At 57.7% G+C, this 21,198-nt stretch overlaps 3 protein-coding genes across 3 annotated transcripts; all 3 read left to right on the forward strand.

Annotated features, from left to right (window-relative positions):
- Positions 1 to 2,769: 2,769 nt before the first annotated feature.
- Positions 2,770 to 4,853, forward strand: PHYSODRAFT_320995 (hypothetical protein; the record flags this gene model as incomplete). The annotated part of the gene is made up of 2 exons (XM_009516130.1): positions 2,770 to 2,859; positions 2,946 to 4,853. 2 exons carry the CDS (start codon positions 2,770 to 2,772, stop codon positions 4,851 to 4,853), a joined length of 1,998 nt encoding a protein of 665 aa, XP_009514425.1.
- A 399-nt stretch (positions 4,854 to 5,252) lies between these two features.
- Positions 5,253 to 8,213, forward strand: PHYSODRAFT_320996 (hypothetical protein; the record flags this gene model as incomplete). The annotated part of the gene is made up of 1 exon (XM_009516131.1): positions 5,253 to 8,213. The coding sequence occupies one exon, from the start codon at positions 5,253 to 5,255 to the stop codon at positions 8,211 to 8,213; it is 2,961 nt and encodes a 986-aa protein (XP_009514426.1).
- Positions 8,214 to 8,798: 585 nt separating this feature from the next.
- Positions 8,799 to 21,197, forward strand: PHYSODRAFT_467999 (hypothetical protein; the record flags this gene model as incomplete). Its single annotated transcript, XM_009516132.1, has 2 exons — positions 8,799 to 10,295; positions 10,347 to 21,197. The coding sequence occupies 2 exons, from the start codon at positions 8,799 to 8,801 to the stop codon at positions 21,195 to 21,197; spliced, it is 12,348 nt and encodes a 4,115-aa protein (XP_009514427.1).
- Position 21,198: the final 1 nt, after the last annotated feature.

Here is a 21,198-nt window from a genome sequence, read left to right on the forward strand (position 1 = left end):
GATCTGTTCGTAGACTTGAAAATTACTTTAGCTTTTTCTTAATAATTTGCTGCATTTCAAGGCTCTTATCTCTCTACGATAGTTACAAGATGGGGATGGTGCGCCAGACGTCAGGGAGGCGGATGGCCTACCACGTCATGCAGTCGGTGGATCTACCGGAATATCCACACAAACCAAAGCACAAACGCGTTCATGTATCTGCCTCGAAGAGCTGGAGGGCGACTTGGTGGGCGTCTACATGCAAGGTGAAGTGAACTACGCTGCCCTGTCCTATTTCGCTCTACAGGCGATGTCGGAGGTGCTGTTAGCGATGACCAACGCGTTACAGTGCACGCGCGCGAAGAAGTTTGCGCACATGATGTCGACCAACCGCCCTGCAACTTTGTCGCGGAAGAGCTGCCATGTTTGCCACGCCAAGCCGTCCGTCTTTGAAAGCTTTGCTGGGTGTGCCAGTTGCAACATGTACGCGCGCAGGAAGTGCCGCTGTAAGGAGCGCGTGCTTGCACTGGACTTGACCTCCGGTTGTCAACTCACGCGAGCTGAGTTCTGCAGCGTTTGCATCTCCACAATGAACCTGTCCTCACTGGCCCAGATTCGTCTGGAGGGTCAGGGACATGAAGCCTTGGATGTGAAGGATGAAGCATCAATCGTCTCGCTCCAGGACCGGACCATTAACCTCCAAGGCAGCGATAGGTCGTTGACGGCTTTTGTGCGGAGCATCACGGCACAAATACAGGAGCAGATCGAACAGCGATGCCCGCGCGTCCAACTTGTCGTTCATGGGGCAGCTGTCCATGTCGGACGACGGGAGTGTTGAAGTGCTGGAGGAGGACAGCGAAGGCGAAGGCGAAGGAGAAGACGTGCTGAACTCGAGCCACTTGCAATCCGGCCAACGCGTCGCGCCGCAGTCTGTGCTCGACAACGTCGTCTTCTTCGTCCTTGCTCAGTTTTGACGACGAAGACACGGAGCACTACTTGGCTTCCTTGATGACGAAACTCCAGCAGGTCTCCCAGCAAGCCGAAGAAACCTTGTTTTTCGCACGAGAACAGTCTCTTGTAGCCCACTCGGTACGGGAGCGAAGTCGCCGACCTACGAACTCGTCGGAAGGCTCAGGATACTCAACACAGTGAACCGTGCATTGACTAAAATGAATGAAGCAGAAACTCGAGTTATTTGGGCTTGCTGCTACACAGCTAACATGAATGTAATGACCGTGGGAGTAGGTAGAGGGAGCTTGCGTTGCGCGGGTCTGGGTAGATCGAGCCGATCAGCAGGAATATGTCGTGGATCACGCACTGTCGTCGGAACCGGATGAGCTCCCCCCTCCTCCGAGTCGATGCAGGTGAACCCAGTCTTCCACACCATGTACATCAGGTCGTTCTCAGCGTCCTCGGAATGCTTCGCCTCTGTCGGTAGTGTCCACGTGTACTCCACCATCCCCTTCGACCCCATACAATCGGAGCGTTGGGATTGTTTCGCCTGCCGGATGATTCACTCACACCGAGCCGTGCCACGAACTTCCCTCCCGTGGAGTTCCGCTTGGATTGCAGATCCACTTTGTATACGCCTGGTACGTCCGGTGCTTCGCCGTAAATCATCCTCGGGTCTCGCTGCTGCTCGGGCCACTCTTCACGGGCAGGATTGGTGCCTTGCTTGTAGTCGTCGAGGAGCTGCAACTGTCTCGCCTTGAAGACGTTGAGGACACATCCGAACAAGATGTAGTTGTGCAGCATTTGGGAGAACCGCAGGAACACGTTGTTTCCGGTGGGGACGGGGACGCCGTTCATCACCTTGTAGCTGCCGTCCTCCAGCTGGAGCAGAAACTCGCCGTGGAAGAAGGTCCGCACCACAGTGTTGCGATCACCATGGCGACCGTGGAGCAGACCCATGACCTCCTTGATGACCACCCAGGGAGCGCACAAGTGGGCTCACGTAGGTGAAGCAGTCCTCGTACAGCCCCACGCCCTCGTGGTTGACCCTGCTGCCGTGCTCTGGCTCGGGAGGATATTCCATGAGCACTTGACGGCGCCGCTGCAGAGCCCCTCGGGCAGATCCGGCTCGGCGGCGAAGGGTTGCTACAGCGTGTCGTCGTCCGCTTATGAGGCGATGGAGGCACCTTTCCGGGACGCACTTGCCGGTGCCATGGCAAAATGCGCAGTGCTATGGAGTGCGAGGGTGTGCAGACCATTGTGCCCACGCAAGCGGCGGGCGAAGTCTGGAGCCAAGCCGGGTCTCTCGTTGCACACTCGGAATTCAGTGAGCCATAAGCTTACATCTGATGGCCAAAGCGGTCTTCACTATCAGGATACCATGGTTTGGCATTCAACAGCCACACAGACAGACAAGTTGAAGTCGTCATCGAATATACTCGAGCCTTTGGGCACAACTTACGCAAAATACATGTCGACTTCACGCAGCACTAACAACTAAAGTCGCCTCGAATAGTTTGGTGTTGGAACAGATAAAATAGGGCAGGAAAGATGGACAATGTAGTTTTAGACCCCTTGCAAGCGTGATCATGGTGTTCATGTCCGACCAAAAGCGTGTGGACTTGCAAAACCTAAACTTCACTTGAGCTTAGTAAATTACAGCTCAGTTTTGTGTCTTGGCGATCCAAAATTGCGGTACACTATACTGAAATCAAGCAAACGTTTTGTCCTCCCGTTTGTGGGCCGGTCATATAAGGCTCCATCGCCCATTTAGACGCCGAGCTACTGAAGCGCAAGGGAAGGGAAGGCTCCACCGCCGCCGCTACCTAGATCGCCGACATGCTCGTGATGCGGCCCCGCCTGCAGCTGTTCCAGCGCGCCGCCGCGCGCGCCCACGCCCTCGCTCCTGCGCGCGCGCTGACCAGCAACGTACGTGGCCGGCCCGGCCGTATCTAAGGTAGTTGTCAGACGTCCGTGAGAGAGACACTAACCACGCGCGTGCTCTGTGTCCGCAGCCTCTCGCTTTGGCCGCCGTGCGGCCGCCGCCATCCGCCGCGGGCGCCAAGCGCTCGCTGTTCAACATGACAGGCCGCGGCAAGCTGAAGCAGCTCAAGTCGCTGGAGCAGGCGGCCAACTCCAGCCCCGAGGACCCGTACGCGCAGCTGCGCTTCCTGCAGGAGCTCAACCGCAACAACTACCCGGCGCTGGTCGTGCGCCGCGTGGAGGAGAACCGCTTCGCGCTGGACGACGCCGGCCAGAAGGAGTACATCAAGGCGCTGGTCAAGACGGGCCGCCTCGACACGGTGGACCTGCCGCAGCTGGCCAACGCCGGGGCCGACGCCTACGCCGGCCGACAGCTCGGCGGCCTGGCCGCGGCCGGTGCCGGCCCTGCTGTGGCCCGCGGTGGCCAGGGTCAGTCGGCCCACGACCCCATGTACGTGTCCATGGTGGAGGGCAGCTTCAAGAGCAACATGTGGAAGACGCTGCGCACGTTGGGCGTGGCCTTCCTCGTGGTCTCAGCGCTCGGCGCCATGCTGGACGAGAAGGTGGGCAAGATCGGCTCGGCCTCCAAGGTCATGGGCCCCACGGGCAGCGACAAGCGCTTCAGCGACGTCAAGGGAGCTACCGAGGCCAAACACGAGTTGGAAGAGATCGTCCAGTTCCTGAGGGACCCTGCCCGTTTCACGCGCCTGGGCGGCAACCTGCCGAAGGGTGTGCTGCTGACTGGTCCGCCCGGTACGGGCAAGACGTTGCTCGCCCGCGCCATCGCTGGTGAGGCCGGCGTGCCCTTCTTCTACTCGTCGGGCTCCGAGTTCGAGGAGATGTACGTTGGCGTCGGCGCGCGACGTGTGCGCGACCTGTTCGAGTCGGCCAAGCGGAAGGCGCCGTGCATCATCTTCATCGACGAGATTGACGCTATCGGCGGGACGCGCAAGCTCAAGGAGCAGCAGGCCATGAAGATGACGCTGAACCAGCTGCTGGTGGAGATGGACGGCTTCGATCAGAACAAGGGCATTATCGTCATCGGCGCGACGAACTTCCCCGACGTGCTGGACAACGCGTTGATCCGACCGGGACGTTTTGACCGTCACGTGACGGTGGACCTTCCTGACGTGGCCGGCCGCAAGGAGATCCTCGAGTTCTACGCTGGCAAAATCCCAATCAGTGAGGATGTGGACCTGGACGTGCTGGCTCGCGCCACGCCGGGCATGTCGGGCGCAGAGCTTTCCAACTTGGTGAACGAGGCCGCACTCCGCGCGTCGATGAAGAGTGCCGACGTGGTTGACATGGACGCGTTCGAGTACGCCAAGGACAAGATCTTGATGGGAGCAGAGCGCAAGTCAGCGGTGATCACACCCGAGTCGGCTAAGCTCACTGCTTACCACGAGGGCGGTCACGCACTGGTGGCGATCAACACCCCTGGAGCTCACCCCGTGTACAAGGCTACCATCATGCCTCGCGGACAGGCGCTGGGAATGGTATCACAACTGCCGGAGGGCGATCAGACGTCCATTTCGCGCAAGCAGTTGCTGGCGCGTCTGGATGTGTGCATGGGCGGTCGTGTGGCCGAGGAGCTGACGTTCGGTGAGGACGAGATCACGGGCGGCGCGTCGTCCGACATCCAGCAAGCCACCAACGTTGCGCGCACAATGGTTACAAAGTACGGCATGAGCGCGGACGTGGGTCTGGTGTTCCACGACCTGCGCGGCAACGACACGAGCGCTACTACTCGCAAGACCATCGACGACGAAGTGAAGAAGCTTTGTGACGCGTCGTACAAGCGCGCGAAGGACATCCTTGTGAGCAAGCACGCGGATCTGGAGAAGTTGGCCCAGGCATTGCTAGAGTACGAGACGCTGTCGGGTGCTGAAATCGACAAGATCCTCAAGGGCGAGCCCCTCGACCGCAAGCCTATCAAATAAGTACCATACAGGGCGACACCCAGTGCAGCTGAACCAGAGCAAGGCCGAAGGGAGGGAGGTGTACAGACAGAGAGAGGTAGGGCGTATGGGAGTCTTCTCCGCTTGTGTAACTCGCCTGACCAGCGGCTCGGCGACAACTGTACTGTATGACAACAGAAATGAAGGTATCGCAATGTCATTGTGTGTTGTGCTTTCCGACTAACCTCCATGAAGCTTGAGTGTGCTAGCAGATCGGAGAAGCAGACCACAAGTTGAAGCATAGCTGCACATTACGCGCCGATCCCGAAAAAGATGAGCTGTCTTAATGCGGTGATTGTTTGTTGTCTGTCTAGCCGCCAAGAATAGTGGCTGTGCACTGAAGTGCATACCGCTAGCTTCCTGCATCTCGTGGTGTTCGCCATGGAGGCGGCGGGCGGGAACGGGACGCGTCTAGCGTGGCGCACCACGCCCGATTTGCTGCTGGACGACGAGTCACTTGTGAATGTCATTACAAGTCTGCGTGCGCAGGTCAAGGCTCTGGAGAAGAATGAGCTGCTGAGTGGAGCTGCGTTGCCCTCATGGCTAATCAAAGCTCTGGCCGAAGTGGCCAGCAATGTGGATGCAGTTGTCGAGTGCCAAACATTGCGGGATCAAGTGGCGTCGTTGCAGAAGGAGGTGCTGGACTTGCGCCATGAAATGCTGCTCAACGCGTCCAGCTCGGGCAGTGGCTCTTCCTCGCCGGCGTACAACCCGACACCGCACCATCGACAGTCAATCGGCCGGCAACGGGCCCAGGCAGCACCATCGACTTCGCCAACCCGCTCGTTGATGACGATGCCGTCCTCCAAGGATATGTCCGACGCCTTTGCTGCCGCCGGAGAGACTGCAGCCTTGGTGCAGCCAGCAGGTGAAAGCGTCAGGCCAGTTACAAGTGGTGTTTCCGCTCAATACGTGGAGACCCTGGTCAAGCCTCTATGGGACTTTGTGCATCGCCAAACGAACGATTTCTCCTCGTTGAAGCAAGCTTTCCAAGAGGCCAAGGACACCGTGACGCGGTTACAGTCTGAGATCAAGCGTCGTGACGCTGTCATCAAGGCGCGCAACGAGAAGCACGAAGGCGTCGTGCAAACGCAGATGGATAAGCTCAACGAGAACCTGCGCGCGTGCGTAACCAGGAACGATCTCATTAATGCGGAGCAGAGGATCGGCCAGCAGATGAAGATCGACCGTCAGCGCATGCTCGACGAGGTGGACGCGAGATCGAACAAACTCATGGAAGATATGCTCGCCTCACGGTCAGACCAGGAGGACATCAATAGCTCGAACGCCGAGATGATGGAGCTACTGGCCAGAAAGCAGGGCCGCACGGAAGAGATCATTATGGAGTACGGCAGGAAGCAGGACGACATGGAAGAGCGGCTTGAAGGTGTCAAGACGTCGCTGATGGAGACCACAACGAACCTGGAAGTGAACATGTCGGCGGTGGCTGCGCTGGAAGAGAAGGCGACAGGCTTCGAGGAGACGCAGAAGCTTGTCATGCACCTCTCTGCTGAGATGGCCAAGGCGTTCAAGGCCCATGAAGAACTGAAGACGTACATGGAGAATCGTATGGTGGAGAAGATAACCGAGAGCGTGGCGATAGTGCGTGCCGAAGTCGTCGCCGTCCAGACTGTCGTGAATGACTTGGTGAGCCTGAACCTCGATGGCGAGATCAAGGCGGTGGCGTCCAAGCTCGACATGGTCGCGCTCACTGCCACTGACAGCGTAAGGAAGATTGCGGCGATCCAGAAGCAGACGTTTGCAACCGATGATCACAACAAGATGCAGTTTTCGCAGGCCTTCGACTCCATCGACCGCATCCAGCAGAGCTTGAGCAATCTCTCAGAGGAGAGTATCCATCTCTCGTACACGTTGCAGCGCACAATCGATAACGCAGAGAAGTTGACGAACGAGGTGAACAACTACAAGGACTTGACGGACCGCTCCCTCAATGGCCTGCAGACGTCAACGCTCAACCTCCGATCCGACCACGAAAAGCTCACTCAAGCGATGGACAACGAGCTAGCCATGGTGAAGAACCAACTTTTCCACTTCGAAGAGGTGACGTCGGCCCACAAGCGAGAAATTGAGGAGACGCAGCGCGAAGTGGATAGGAACTTCAAGAACCAGTACCACGAGAACCAGGCCATCAACTCGTCCTTGGACAGCCTACACGTTGCTAAGGAGGAGATCATAGCTCGACAGGACTCGGCCGAGACTCAGATGATGGCCCTCCAAGCGGAAAACCGAGCGGAGATTCAAGCTGCGACCGCGAAGCTCGTGGCCATTGTAGACAAGGAGTCCGACCGCGTGGAGGCGCTGTACGCCTCGTTCCAGCAGAAGCAGGAGCATTTCGCGGATGTGGTGGCCCGCTCTTCGATCCGCAACATGGACCTGGCCGACATGAACCGCGAGATCGACCGCGTGTGTGAGAACTTCGTGTCCGAGTGCTGGAAGTTCGAGACGTCGGCGCGGTCCAGCAGCAAGCACAGCGCGCGCCCGTCCGACAACAACGCGGGAGGCAGGAAGCTCTTTAACGAGCGGCAGCAGCAGCTGCTGGTGCGCGACTGCCAATTCATCGCCGACTTGATGGTGGCCCGGGCCGAGTACGAGATCCTGCAGACCGGCTGCAACAAGGAGGTCCGCAACCAGCACACGATGGACGAGGACATGCTGGACCAGCAGGCCGGCATCATGGAGAAGATCCGCGTCAAGATCCACACCAAGATCATGAACAACAAGAACATCGGCGAGCAGTTCGACAAGAGCACGCTGGACCGGCGCGAGCTCTACATCGACACAATCAACAACATGATGGCCGCCAGCATGAAGCGCCGCACTCTGATGGGCGACAGCAGACACCGGAACAACGGCCACGACGACACGGTATCCACCGGCGGCGAGTTCCTGGAGACGACGCGGCTCGTGGGCCTCTCGTCGGCCAGCAAGGCCTCTCGCCGGAAAACGGGCCGCGACGCAATGTCCGTCACGGCCTCGGGACTGCCAGAGGAGGCTCCGATGTCTCGCTCGGCCTTCACGCCAGGCTCCAGCTACGTGCTCCGAGCTGGGTTCCGACTACCGAAGGCGCCGACGCCCAGCTCGCCCATGACTTCGTTCCGCAAGGACTCGCTGACGACGCCGCTGAGTTCCAGGTCCGCGTTCGATATCAACAATGACTCGACCGCAGGAGGGACAGTGCTGCTGTCCTCCCCATCTGAGAGCAGTCGGATGAAGTCGCCCGAGACACCGGCCGAGAACCTGCAAGGCTGGGCCACGGACGAGGCCAAGGACGATGGCGGCATGGCCAAATCGTACTCGTTGCCAGCGTTGAAGCAACAATAGAGCGATCATTGCAACAGTCACCTCCTGTCGTTTTATTTTACTTAGGTCTGTCGCGGCGCTTTGAGGACGGCGCCCATTCACGACCAGGGGCAGGAGATCACCACCGCGGCTGGACGGCGTGGCCAGCATGCCGGTCGACAAAAATGTACGTGTCTGTTGTTCTAGGCTGAGAGGGTTTCAAGGTCTCACATTTGACTGCTGCTTTTGCGTGTGTAGAATGCGAATGGCGTTCGTCTGGCGCCGTCCACGAGTCCATCGAAAGAGGCCGCGCGGGTGCCGGTGAGGATCGTCAACTTCGAGCCGACGGTAGCTCCTCGCGACTCGCCCACACGGAAAGCCGTCATCAAGGACTCGTCGCGCATCAGTTCGCCCGCATCGTTCGTGCAGCTGCCTACAGGGTTTTCAGTCGACGGAGGCCATGTCATTGCTACGGTGGATCCTGCTGAGATGGAGGACGGAGAAGTGGAGCCCAAAGTGTTTGTACCGTACGAGCGAGTTCCCGATCTACCCCCGCGTAAGGTGGAGGTGGAACGCAAGAAGCGGCTGTATGAGTCTGTAGACGTCGGCGCGTTGCTGAAGGAGCGGATGGCCGAGTTCTACAGCTCCCCCGTGTACCAGAAAGTCGAGATGGACAACAGCGGCGCCGCGAAGTCCATCATCGACAACTTGGACCTCCACCTGTTCGACGACGAGAGCTACGAGATCCACGACCCAGAGGATTGGATCCGGTTAGGTTGCAGGAGCAATGGGAGCGTGCGGATCCCAGCCACCGCAGCGTATTACAACGTTCGAGGTGCTGTTAACGGTTGGCTCGAGGCATATGTTATCGGATACAAGGCCGAAACGCAGCTCTTCTCGGTGGAGTTCCAGCGCAATGGCAAGGCAGAGACCAAGGAGTGCAGACGACTGGACGTGTGCTTCAAGTCGGAAGACCCGAGCAACTTTGCCGATCGGTATCTAGCGGCGCAACTCGCTCGAGTCCAAGCGCAGAATTTACTGCGGAAGAATTTCTACATTGATTGTATGCCCCTGGAGGAGCTACACAAGCTCGGAAACGCGAGTCTGGGGAAGATCGTTCGACTAGCGACGGCGGTGTTTCACGGCAAGAGCCTTCGCATCCCAGATACGACTCGAATTGTGCACGAGATCCAGCTCAACTACTTGCGGACCATGAGCCGCATCGTCTTCGAGTCGCACCAGGAAATGGGTCGGAACTCGGATATTTTCCGTGGGTTTCTGTCCAAAGAGGAGGAAACTCCAGCTGAGCCGTGCTCCAGAGTAGTCGTGCCTTTCCCGAACAAGTCCAAGAGGACCATCGCTCCCCCCGTCGACTACGCAGACCAGTTCATTGGGTTCTCGTTCCAAACCTTCTTGACGTCCCCCGAAGCTCTCTCAGCTCTGATTAAGGTTAACGAAGAGTGCTGTCGGATCTTACAGCTCGAGCTCTTCAGCGTGAAGCCCGGGCGAAGTGTCAAACTCGAGGAGTTCCAGCAGCGACAACAGGCACTCGAACGCGCCGTGCTCAAGACGATCACGGAGGAGTGGCCGGTCAAAGTCGCGTCGATCATCAAAGCCTCGCTGGGGAATGTGGGCAAAGGCTGGTACTACCTGCAGGAGACGCGGCAAGACACGTACGAGTTCAGCAAGCTGCGGTCTCTGCTACGACGAATGAATTTCTCGATGAAGGACACGCTCCGCTATCTAACGGACCATTCGCTACATCAGTTCCACGACTTTATCAAGAACGCGACAATAGGAGACGTGCACATCGTTGACGCCAAGACCGCGTTCGTAGGGTACCCGGACTTGAACCGCAATAAGCTCGGGGATATCAAGTGGCAGCACATGTGCTTAGAGAGGCAGCTTCTCTCACCGACCTCATTGTTTACAGTCAATTTGAGCGTATCGACGGAGCTCTATGTGATAAACCAACGCGAAGTGAACGCTGCCGCTCAGAGAGTGGCTAGTTGGCGGCCGAAAGACCCGGATGACACCTCGGAGGAGAATCCCCACCGCCTCATCGACCCGAAACTTGGCCACATCTTCTCCTTCAGCACCAACATCGCGACTTTTAAGACGGCCGTGCTGGATATCTTCATGAAGATGCTCGAGAACCTTAAGAACATCAAGCAGGTGGAGCAGATGGTCATGAGCAAGCTCTTTTGGAGCAGCATGCCGTGTCTCTCCTGTGTCAGTGCGAACGAGGACTGGGCAATCGCTTTGCGTGAGAGTATCGACGCGCTGATGGATAAAGCTGCAACCCCACTACGCGCTTATCTGCAGTGCTACGAGATGTACATCCCGTTCATCAACGTCAAAGAGGAGGAGTACCTCGCGGAATTCCAAGCACAGCAGCCTCCCAACCTCTCAATGATCCAGGAAGCCATCAAAAAGCACTACCAGGACGCAAACACAGTGGAGGATCTGATCCCGACCACGAATGTCGAGCTGGGGATGTACTCGGTCAACTGCTTGAGCATCCGCACGCTGCTAGCGGAGAAGCACCGACGTCTGGCCAAGAAGCTGCTGGACTTGCAGCTCAAGAACTCGACGGGCCTGGCCAAGGAGCTGCTGGAGAAGTTCGAGATGGTCAACCGCCAACTGCAGAAGACGCCGCAGAACATCGAGGAGCTGACCGAGATGAACGCGTACTTGGAAGGCGTGCCCGCGCAAATCGCGCCACTGATGACTCAGAGCCAACAGCTTATCAAGTACCGCCTCGTGCTCGACCATTTCCAGTACCCGTACGACCGCGACGACTTCATGACGATCTGGAAGGTGCGGCTCTGTCCCAACAAGATCAACGAGCAGATGAAGCGCATGACGCACATGCTGCAGATGCAGAAGACCCAATTCTCGACCGAGATGAACGAGCAACAAGCCGAGTTCGCCGAGTCGCTGCGGATTCTGCACAGCGAGGTAGACGGCTTCCGGCAGTACACGGATGTGGCCCGCTTGGATCAAGTGTACAAGTACGTAGTGAACATCGAGCAGAAGATCGCCAAGGCGGACGAGGACTCCAAGCTCTTCAACTCGCGCGAGTCTTTGTTCGGCCAGGAGATCACGGACTACGACGAGATCCAGAAGATCCGCCGCGACTTCGAGCCGTACTCGCTGCTGTGGAAGACGGCCAACAACTGGCTCCGAGAGCACAAGAAGTGGATGGAAGGCGCGTTCCTGGACATCAACGGCGAGGAGATCGAGACGTTCGTCGAGGCCAATTGGTCGTCCATCCAGAAGGCGCTCAAGCAGTTCGAGAAGCTCAATGTGAAGGGCTGTTCCAGCATCGCGTCGACTATCAAAGACGACATCGCAGCCTTCAGGCCGCATGTCCCGCTCATCTTGTCCATGCGGAACCCGGGCATGCATGACCGCCACTGGAGTCAGATCAACCAGGAGATTGGTATGACGTTCCGGCCTGATCGAGGGATGAAGCTGAGCTACGTGCTCGGCCTGGGCCTGGAGAAGCACATTGACGCAATCTCACGCATCGGTGAGACGGCCGGCAAAGAGTACCAGATAGAGAAGACGCTCAACTTGATGGAGGAACAGTGGTCCGGCGTGAACTTGACCATTGTCGACTATCGCGAGACGGAGACGTATGTGCTGAAAGGCGTGGACGAGATCCAAGCTCTGCTCGATGAACAGATCACTACCACCCAGGCCATGCAGTTCTCTGCCTTCAAGAAGCCGTTCGAGGAGCGGATCAACCGGTGGGAACGCACGCTTAGCACAGTGTCTGACGTGTTGGACGAGTGGATCCAGGTGCAGCGTAGTTGGCTCTACCTCCAGCCCATCTTCGACTCGCCCGACATCAACAAGCAGCTCCCCACTGAAGGCAAGCGGTTTGCTACTGTGGACAAGAACTGGCGCCAGACGCTCGCTGCGGCCAAGCAGAAGCCCAGCGCCATCACGTTCTGCAATAATGACAAGCTACTGGACCGCTTCCAGGAGAGCAACCGGTTCCTGGAGCAGGTGCAGAAGGGATTGAGCGACTTCCTCGAGACGAAGCGCTCGGCCTTCAGTCGGTTTTACTTCCTGTCAAACGAGGAGCTGCTGTCGATCCTTTCCGAGAGTAAGGACGTCAAGTTAGTGCAGCCTCATCTGAAGAAGTGCTTTGAAGGCATCGTGTCGGTGGAGTTCCAGGAGGACCTGACGATCACGGCCATGATCTCGGCTGAAGGCGAGAAGGTGGCCATGTCGAAGCCCGTGAACCCCGTGGGCAAGAACGTCGAGCACTGGATGACGGAGGTGGAGGACATGATGCGAGTGTCGATCCGCGACGTCATGTACCAGGCCATCCAGGATTACACCAAAATCTCGCGGACCAAGTGGATCCAGAAGTGGCCCGGCATGTGCGTATTGAACGGCAGTCAGTTCCACTGGACGCGTGAGATGGAGGAGGAGATGGCCGCGTCGGGCAGTGACGGCGTGAAGCGGATGATGGAGCGACAGCTAGCGCAGCTCGCGGATATGGTGCAGATGGTGCGCGGCCATCTTGATAAACTGGCGCGCGTGAGTGTAGGAGCCTTGGCCGTGATTGACGTCCACGCTCGAGACGTGACGATGCGGCTCGTGAACAACAAAGTGAGCTCCAAGGACGACTTCATGTGGTCCAGCCAGCTACGGTACTACTGGGAAGACGATCTGTTTGCCGACATGGTGTCTGCCCGTCGGCCATACGGCTACGAGTATCTCGGCAACTCGTTCCGGTTGGTGATCACGCCGTTGACGGACAAGTGTTACATGACATTGATGGCAGCACTGCAGATGACGCTCGGTGGAGCTCCTGCCGGGCCGGCCGGAACAGGTAAGACCGAGACGACGAAGGATCTGGCCAAAGCTCTGGCTAAACAGTGCGTGGTGTTCAACTGCTCCGACGGACTGGACTACATCGCCATGGGCAAGTTCTTTAAGGGCCTAGCTGCGTGTGGTGCCTGGGCATGCTTCGACGAGTTCAACCGCATCAATATCGAGGTGTTGTCCGTGATCGGTCAGCAAGTTACGACGTTGCAGCTGGCCATCCGCGCAGGAGACAAACGCATCGTGTTTGAGGGCTCGGATATCGCAGTGAATCCTCAGTTTGGCGTGTTCATCACAATGAATCCAGGTTACGCGGGCCGCTCCGATCTGCCCGACTCGCTGGCCGCGCTGTTCCGGCCCGTGGCCATGATGGTGCCGGACTACGCCATGATCGGAGAGATCATGTTTTTCGCGTATGGCTACGAGAAGGCCAAACAGTGCGGCGCGAAGATGGTCACGACATTCAAACTGTGCTCGGAGATGCTGTCGTCCCAGTCTCACTACGACTACGGCATGCGCGCTGTCAAGACGGTCATCACTGCAGCTGGTAACTACAAGAGATCAGACCCAGATATGGACGAAGAGGTGTTGCTGCTACGTGCGCTGCAGGACGTGAATCTGCCCAAGTTCCTGGCCCACGACATTCCGTTGTTCGGCGGTATTATCAGTGACCTGTTCCCGGGGAAAAGCCGGCCACAGCTCAACCTTGGAGCGCTCATCCGCGTGATCAAGCTGACCATCGAGAAGCAGCACTTGCAGGTGCATCCGTTCTTCCTCATGAAGGTCGTGCAGCTATACGAGACGCTCTGTGTGCGTCACGGGCTTATGGTTGTCGGGTCTACAGGAGGCGGCAAATCCGCGAACTTGAACGTTCTAGCCGACGCTCTCACGGAGCTAAAGCAGCTTGGTGAGATCGGCCACGCGTATGAGCGGGTCATACGCTACCAGCTCAACCCAAAGTCGATCACCATGGGTCAGCTTTACGGCGAATTCGACGCTAACACACACGAGTGGCAGGACGGCGTCTTGTCCACTTTGTATCGTGAAGCGGCCAGCGACACCAAGTCGGACCGCAAGTGGGTGATCTTCGATGGCCCCGTGGACGCAATCTGGATCGAGAACATGAACACGGTGCTGGACGACAACAAGAAGCTGTGCCTGGCCAGCGGAGAGATCATCCAGATGTCCAACGAGATGACCATGATGTTCGAGGTGGAGGATCTGTCCGTGGCGTCTCCGGCCACCGTCAGTCGGACAGGTATGGTGTACATGGAGCCGAGCTCCTTGGGCTTCGACCCCCTCGTCATGAGCTGGCTCGAGAAACTTGTTCGAGAGATCGGCATAGGCAGTGCCCCACCCGTAGTTGAGCTGTGCTTACAACTGCATCATTTGCTCGACGTGTACTTGCGGCCAGCTCTGCAGTTCGTCACCAGCTACGTCAAGGAGTGGCTGCCTCAGATCCCGTCCAATCTGGTGCAGAGCTTGCTACGATTGCTCGACTGTTTCTTCTTCCCGATGCAAGGAGACGAAAAGAAGGAGGTGAAGCTGGAGAAAGTGACGTTCTACCTGAGGAACGTCGAGAGTCTCTTCCTCTTCTCGCTCATTTGGTCCGTTGGTGCAACGGGCAACGACGCAGGCCGCGACCGCTTCGACGTCTACCTCCGCGAAGAAATCATCGGCAACAACGTCAAGAAGCCCTTCCCAGCTGCGGGCCAAGTGTACGACTACTCGTTCGACCTGGCCAAAGAGACATGGGTGCCATGGCTGCAGACTATCCCCACGTTCACTATCGACGCCTCGGCTTCGTTCTCGGAGTTAGTGGTGCCTACCAGCGACTCCGTTCGCTCGACCTTCTTGATGAACTTGACGCTACCTCTGGGCGTGCACATGCTGATTGTGGGACCAACGGGGACGGGCAAGACCATCAACGTGAACCAGTTCCTGGTGAAGTCCAACCCGGACAAGTTCATCCCGTTGAACATGGCCTTCTCAGCTCAGAGCAGTGCCAACCAGACACAGGACTTCATTGATTCCAAGATGGAGAAGCGGAGGAAGGGCGTCTTTGGCCCCACCGCCGGCAAGAAGTTCATCATCTACGTGGACGACCTCAACATGCCCAAGCAGGAGGAGTACTTCGCCCAGCCGCCGATTGAGATCTTGCGCCAGTGGTTCGACCAAGGAGGCTGGTACGATCGCAAGCTGCTCACGTTCCGCACGATCATCGACGTCGTGTTCGTGTGCTCCATGGGCCCGCCCGGAGGTGGCCGCAACCCGATCACGCAGCGCTTCGTCCGCCACTTCAACATCGTCGGGTACACGGAGATGTCCAACGAGAGCAAGGCCATCGTGTTCGAGACGATCGTGGGCAACTTCTTCAGCCGTTTCTCAGAGGAGATCCGGCCCCCGCAGATAGCGAAGAAGCTGGTACAAGCGTCCATTGTCATCTACAACACCGTCATTGCGGAGCTGCTGCCTACGCCGGCCAAGTCTCACTACACGTTCAACTTGCGAGACCTGGCCAAGGTTTTCCAGGGGGTTCTCATGGGCGATTCGAAGCGTATCGCCAAGCTCGAGCAAATGCTGCGGCTCTGGGTCCACGAGAACATGCGCGTGTTCAAGGATCGCTTCACTACGCCGAGCGACCACCAGTGGTTCATCGATCTGCTCCAGACTCAGGTCGCTACAGTCTTCGGTGAGTCGCTGGGGATTCAGGGGGCGTCGACAGGCTCCGATGCTGCGAAGAAAGCGGCGTGGGACCTCGTGCACCCGACACCCACGCTGTTCTACGGCGACTACATGGTGCCAGGAGCAGACCCGAAGATCTACGAGGAGATCGCGGACGTTGAGAAGCTCCAAGCTCAGGTGGAAGAGTATCTGAACGACTACAACGCTGAGAGCAGCGCTCCGATGAACCTCGTGCTGTTCATGAACGCCATTGAGCACGTGTCACGCATCGCTCGAGTGATCCGACAGCCGCAGGGCAACGCCTTGCTACTGGGTGTGGGCGGCAGCGGTCGACAGTCACTGACTCGACTAGCTGCGTACATGGCGGAGTACGCGTGCACTCAGATCGAGATCTCGAAGGGCTACGGAGTGGCGGAATGGCGAGACGACCTCAAGAAATGTTTGATGAAGGCTGGTATCGATGAGAAGCCCCTCGTCTTCCTCTTCTCCGACGTGCAGATCGTACACGAAGCCATGCTGGAAGATATCAACAACGTACTGAACTCGGGTGATGTTCCGAACCTGTACGCGGCAGAAGATCTGGACCAGATCAGCCAGCACTGCCGCCCCTACTGCGTGAAGAAGAGGATCCCTCCAACCAAGCTGAACACGTTCGCTCAGTATATCCTTTTGGTGCGTCAGAACCTGCACCTCGTGCTCTGTATGAGTCCGCTGGGAAGCTTGTTCCGAGACCGCATTCGTATGTTCCCCTCGCTGGTGAACTGCTGCACCATTGACTGGTTCAGCGAGTGGCCGGCCGAGGCGCTGCAGTCCGTGGCTGCTAGCGCCCTATCCTCTGGGGACTTCCAACTATCAGGAGAGCCGACGACACCTGCGGCCGAGGAAGAATCAACGGAGGCCAAGGCGGCCAAAGCTGCAGCGGCGAAGTCTGTGGTCAGCATCTTCCAGACCATCCACCAGAGTGTTGAACGCGAGTCTGTGGAGTTCTTTGAGAAGCTGCGAAGGTATAACTATGTGACTCCCACGAGTTATCTGGAGTTGCTGCATACGTTCAAGACCGTGTTGCTGTTGAAACGGGAGGAGGTGCAGTCCAAGCGCTCACGCCTGCAGAATGGTGTGGACAAGATCATTGCCACGAAGGAGCAGGTGGCCGGCATGCAGGAGCAGCTCGTGGCCCTCAAGCCCCAGCTGGAGAAGACGCAGATCGAGGTGGAGGAGATGATGAAGCAGATCACGCTCGACAAGAAAGACGCCGACGAGACGAAGGCCGTCGTCGAGAAGGAAGAGCAGATCGCCAACAAAAAGGCCGCCGAGACCAAGGAGATCGCCGATGATGCACAACGCGATCTGGATGAGGCGTTGCCGGCTCTTGAAGCGGCTGTGCAGTGTCTGAACAAGCTCAAGAAGTCTGATATCGATGAGGTCAAGGCGCTGAAGAACCCGCCGCACGGTGTTAAGCTGACCATGGAGGCTGCGTGTATCATCTTCGGCATCAAACCTACCATGAAGGCCGACCCTGACAAGGCAGGCCAAAAGGTAAAGGACTACTGGGAGAGCGCGCAGAAGACCATTCTGGGTAACGCCAAGAAGCTGATGGAGGACATGGTCAAGTTCGACAAGGATAATATCGGCGACAAGATCATCCAGGAGCTGGACCGGTACATCGAGATGGAGGAGTTCTCCCCCGCAGCAGTGAGGAAGGCCAGTGTGGCCTGCGAGGCCATCTGCATGTGGGTGCGGGCCATGCACACGTACCACAACGTGGCCAAGATGGTGGAGCCCAAGAAGATCGTCCTCGCTGCGGCCCAAGCAGAACTGGACGTCACAATGCGGGTGCTGGCCGATGCCAAGGCGCGACTCCAAGCCGTTGTCGAGCGACTGGCGGAGCTCGAACGCAACTACAACAACGCAGTGGACAAGAAAGATCAGCTAGTACGGGACGTACGGCAGTGTGAGATCCGTCTCGAGTCCGCGCTGAAGCTCATTGGCCTGCTTGGTGGCGAGGAGAGTCGATGGGCGGCCACAATCCGCCAGTTGAATCTGGACTACACCAACTTGGTGGGCGATGTGGTGATCTCTGCGGCCACGATCAGCTATCTAGGCACCTTCACCAGTGAGTTCCGTGAATCTTGCGTGGCCACTTGGTACTCGGCATTGGAGAAGCTCCAGCTCCCACACACCCGAGGCTGCAACATCATCACAACGCTGGCCGACCCGGTGAAGGTGCGTGGGTGGCAGATCGCGGGCCTACCGTCGGACAACCTGTCAGTACAGAATGGCCTCATCATGGCCCGTGCAAGACGATGGTCGCTGCTGATTGATCCGCAAGGCCAGGCCAACAGATTCATCAAGAACTTGGGCAAGGACTCATCAGAAAACGGCCTGGACGTGGTCAAGTTGACGGATAAGGGGTTCTTAAAGACGCTGGAGAACGGCATTCGCTTTGGCAAATGGATTCTACTGGAGAATGTCGGAGAAAGTCTAGACGCGACGCTGGAGCCGGTGTTGCTCCAGAACAAGTTCCGTCAAGGCGGCCAAGTTGTCATGAAGCTAGGCGACTCGACCGTGCCCTACAATCCGGCTTTCCGCTTCTACATGACCACAAAGCTGCCCAACCCGCACTACCCACCGGAGACGTCAGTCAAAGTGACTCTACTCAACTTCACCATTACGCCTAAGGGACTAGAAGATCAAGCCTTGGGTGTTGTAGTGCAGGAAGAGATGCCGGAGCTGGCCGAGAAGAAAAACTCGCTCGTGGTGGCCAATGCGCGCATGAAGGCTGAACTGGTGGAGATTGAGAACAAGATTCTGTACATGCTGGCCAACTCAAAGGGGAACATTCTAGATGATACCGAGCTGATCGACACACTTGGGAAGGCCAAGGTGACGTCTGAGGATATCAACGAGAAGATGGCCGAGGCGGAGATCACCGAAAAAGCGATTGATGAGTCGCGCGAACGCTACCGAGGCGTGGCTTTCCGTGCGTCCTTGCTCTTCTTCTGCATTGCAGACCTGTCCCTGGTTGACCCCATGTACCAGTATTCGCTCCCGTGGTTCGTATCGCTGTTTATCAAGAGCATCCACAGCGCCACAGAGAGCGATCAGCTTGAGATGAGACTGGCCCACCTGAATGATTCGGCCACGTACTCACTCTACAGGAACATTTGTCGGTCACTCTTTGAAGAGCACAAGCTGCTGTTCTCCTTCTTGCTCACTATCAAGCTGCTGATGGGCTCTCGACGGATAGATCTACTCGAGTGGCGCTTCTTGATCTCTGGTTCGACCTCTAGCTCCATCGAGGCGCCCAACCCGGATACAAATTGGATTGAAGACCGAATGTGGCGAGAAGTGTGTGCACTGTCGTCGTTGCCAGCCTTCGAGACGCTGGCCACGTCGATGGCCAACAACACTCCGCAGTGGAGGAAGATCTTCGATTCTGCGGATCCGCAGGTTGAGCGGATACCGTTGGCGTTAGACCTGACGCTCAATTCGTTCCAGAAGCTCTGCGTTTTACGCTGCATACGACCCGACCGCATGACGGAGGCCATGCAGAACTTCGTGGCGGAGCATATCGGCCGTCGGTTTATCGAGCCACCGCCGTTCGACCTCGCAGGCTCGTTCGCTGACTCAACGGTGATCACGCCGATCATCTTCGTGCTGTCCACGGGTTCCGACCCGGCCAAGGAGCTACTCGTGTTCGCCGAGACGATGAAGATGAATCGGAAGCTCAACTCGATCTCGTTGGGCCAAGGCCAAGGTCCGCTGGCCTCCAAGATGATCGAGGAGGCCGTGACCAGCGGCAAGTGGGTGCTGCTACAGAACTGCCACTTGGCCATCAGTTGGATGCCGCAGCTCGAGCGCATCTGTGACGAGTTGAACCCTGACGCAACGCACCGCGACTTCCGCTTGTGGCTAACTAGCAAGCCCAGCACAGCGTTCCCCACCTCAGTGCTGCAGAACGGGGTGAAGATGACTAAGGAACCGCCCAAAGGCATCCGCGCCAACTTAAGGAACTCGTATATCAAGCTCACAAACGATACGCTGGACGCTACGTCCAAGCCCGATCAGTTCCGGAAGTTGCTGTTCGGGCTCAGCTTCTTCCACGCGGTTGTAATTGAGCGCAAGCGCTTCGGGCCGCTGGGCTGGAATATCCCGTACGCCTTCAACGACACAGACTACGACATCAGCCGAGCTCAGCTTGAGATGTTCCTGGACTTCTACGACGAAGTCCCGTACAAGGTTTTGTGCGTCATGACGTCGGTGGTCAACTACGGCGGGCGCGTGACGGACGACAAGGATATGCGGACGATCGACGTGATCCTCGAGGGCTTTTTCAACCCGCAGATCCTGGAAGACGGCTACAAGTTCTCGTCCAGTGGCTCGTACTTCTCGCTCACAGCGGACCCGGACGACCCGCTCTCAAGTTACCTCAGCTATATTGACGAGTTGCCGCTGAACCCGGAGCCTGAGGTCTTCGGGATGCACGACAACGCCAACATCACGTGCGCGCTGGCTGAAACATTCCATACGTTTGACATCATCTTGGCCCTGCAACCCCGCGCAGCCGCAGGTGCCGGCGGCCAGTCACGCGAAAGTCTCATCGAGCAGCAGGCCCAATCCATCATCGATCGACTGCCCCCGCTGTTCGAGGTCGAGCACATCAGCCTGCGATACCCTGTCATGTACGAGGAATCGATGAACACAGTGCTAGTGCAAGAGGTGCAGCGCTACAACGCACTGCTCCGGGTACTCCAGGTCTCTCTACCAAGTCTGCAACGTGCTTTACGAGGTCTCATCGTCATGTCACCGGAGCTCGAAGCGATGGCCACCTGCTTGTTCAACCAAAAGGTGCCGCCACAATGGGAGAAGAAGGCATACCCGTCGTTGAAGGCTCTGGGTGGCTGGGTGGACGATCTACTGGAGCGTCTGCGCTTCCTCACGACGTGGGTGGCCGACGGCATTCCTCCGGTCTTCTGGCTGTCGGGGTTCTTCTTCCCACAGGGTTTCCTGACGGGTATTCTCCAGAACCACGCGCGGCAGTTTGGCCTGGCCATCGACTCGTTGTCGTTCGACTTCCTCATGCACGACCAAGCGGCCGAGAGCATCAAACACAAGCCGTCCAAGGGAGGCTGCTACATGACGGGGCTCTTCCTGGAAGGAGCGCGCTGGGATAAGGCAGCGCACTCGCTCGTGGACCCACTACCGAAGGAGCTGTTCGCTCGAATGCCGGTAGTGCATTTGCTGCCGACCCAGGACCGACAAGCACCGCAGAGCGGCATCTATCGCTGCCCAGTCTACAAGATCCTTACGCGGACAGGAACGCTGTCAACAACGGGCCACTCGACCAACTTCGTCTTCTGGATCGAGATTCCGTCCGACAAACGGACAATCTTCCGGAACTCGCTGGTTTCGGAGACGAATCTGCAGCTACAGTTCGCTGACCAGGACTACTGGATCAAGGCCGGCGTGGCCTGCTTCCTCTCACTCATGTACTAGA

This window comes from Phytophthora sojae, assembly GCF_000149755.1.
Source record: "Phytophthora sojae unplaced genomic scaffold PHYSOscaffold_1, whole genome shotgun sequence".
Classification (NCBI taxonomy): domain Eukaryota; phylum Oomycota; class Peronosporomycetes; order Peronosporales; family Peronosporaceae; genus Phytophthora; species Phytophthora sojae.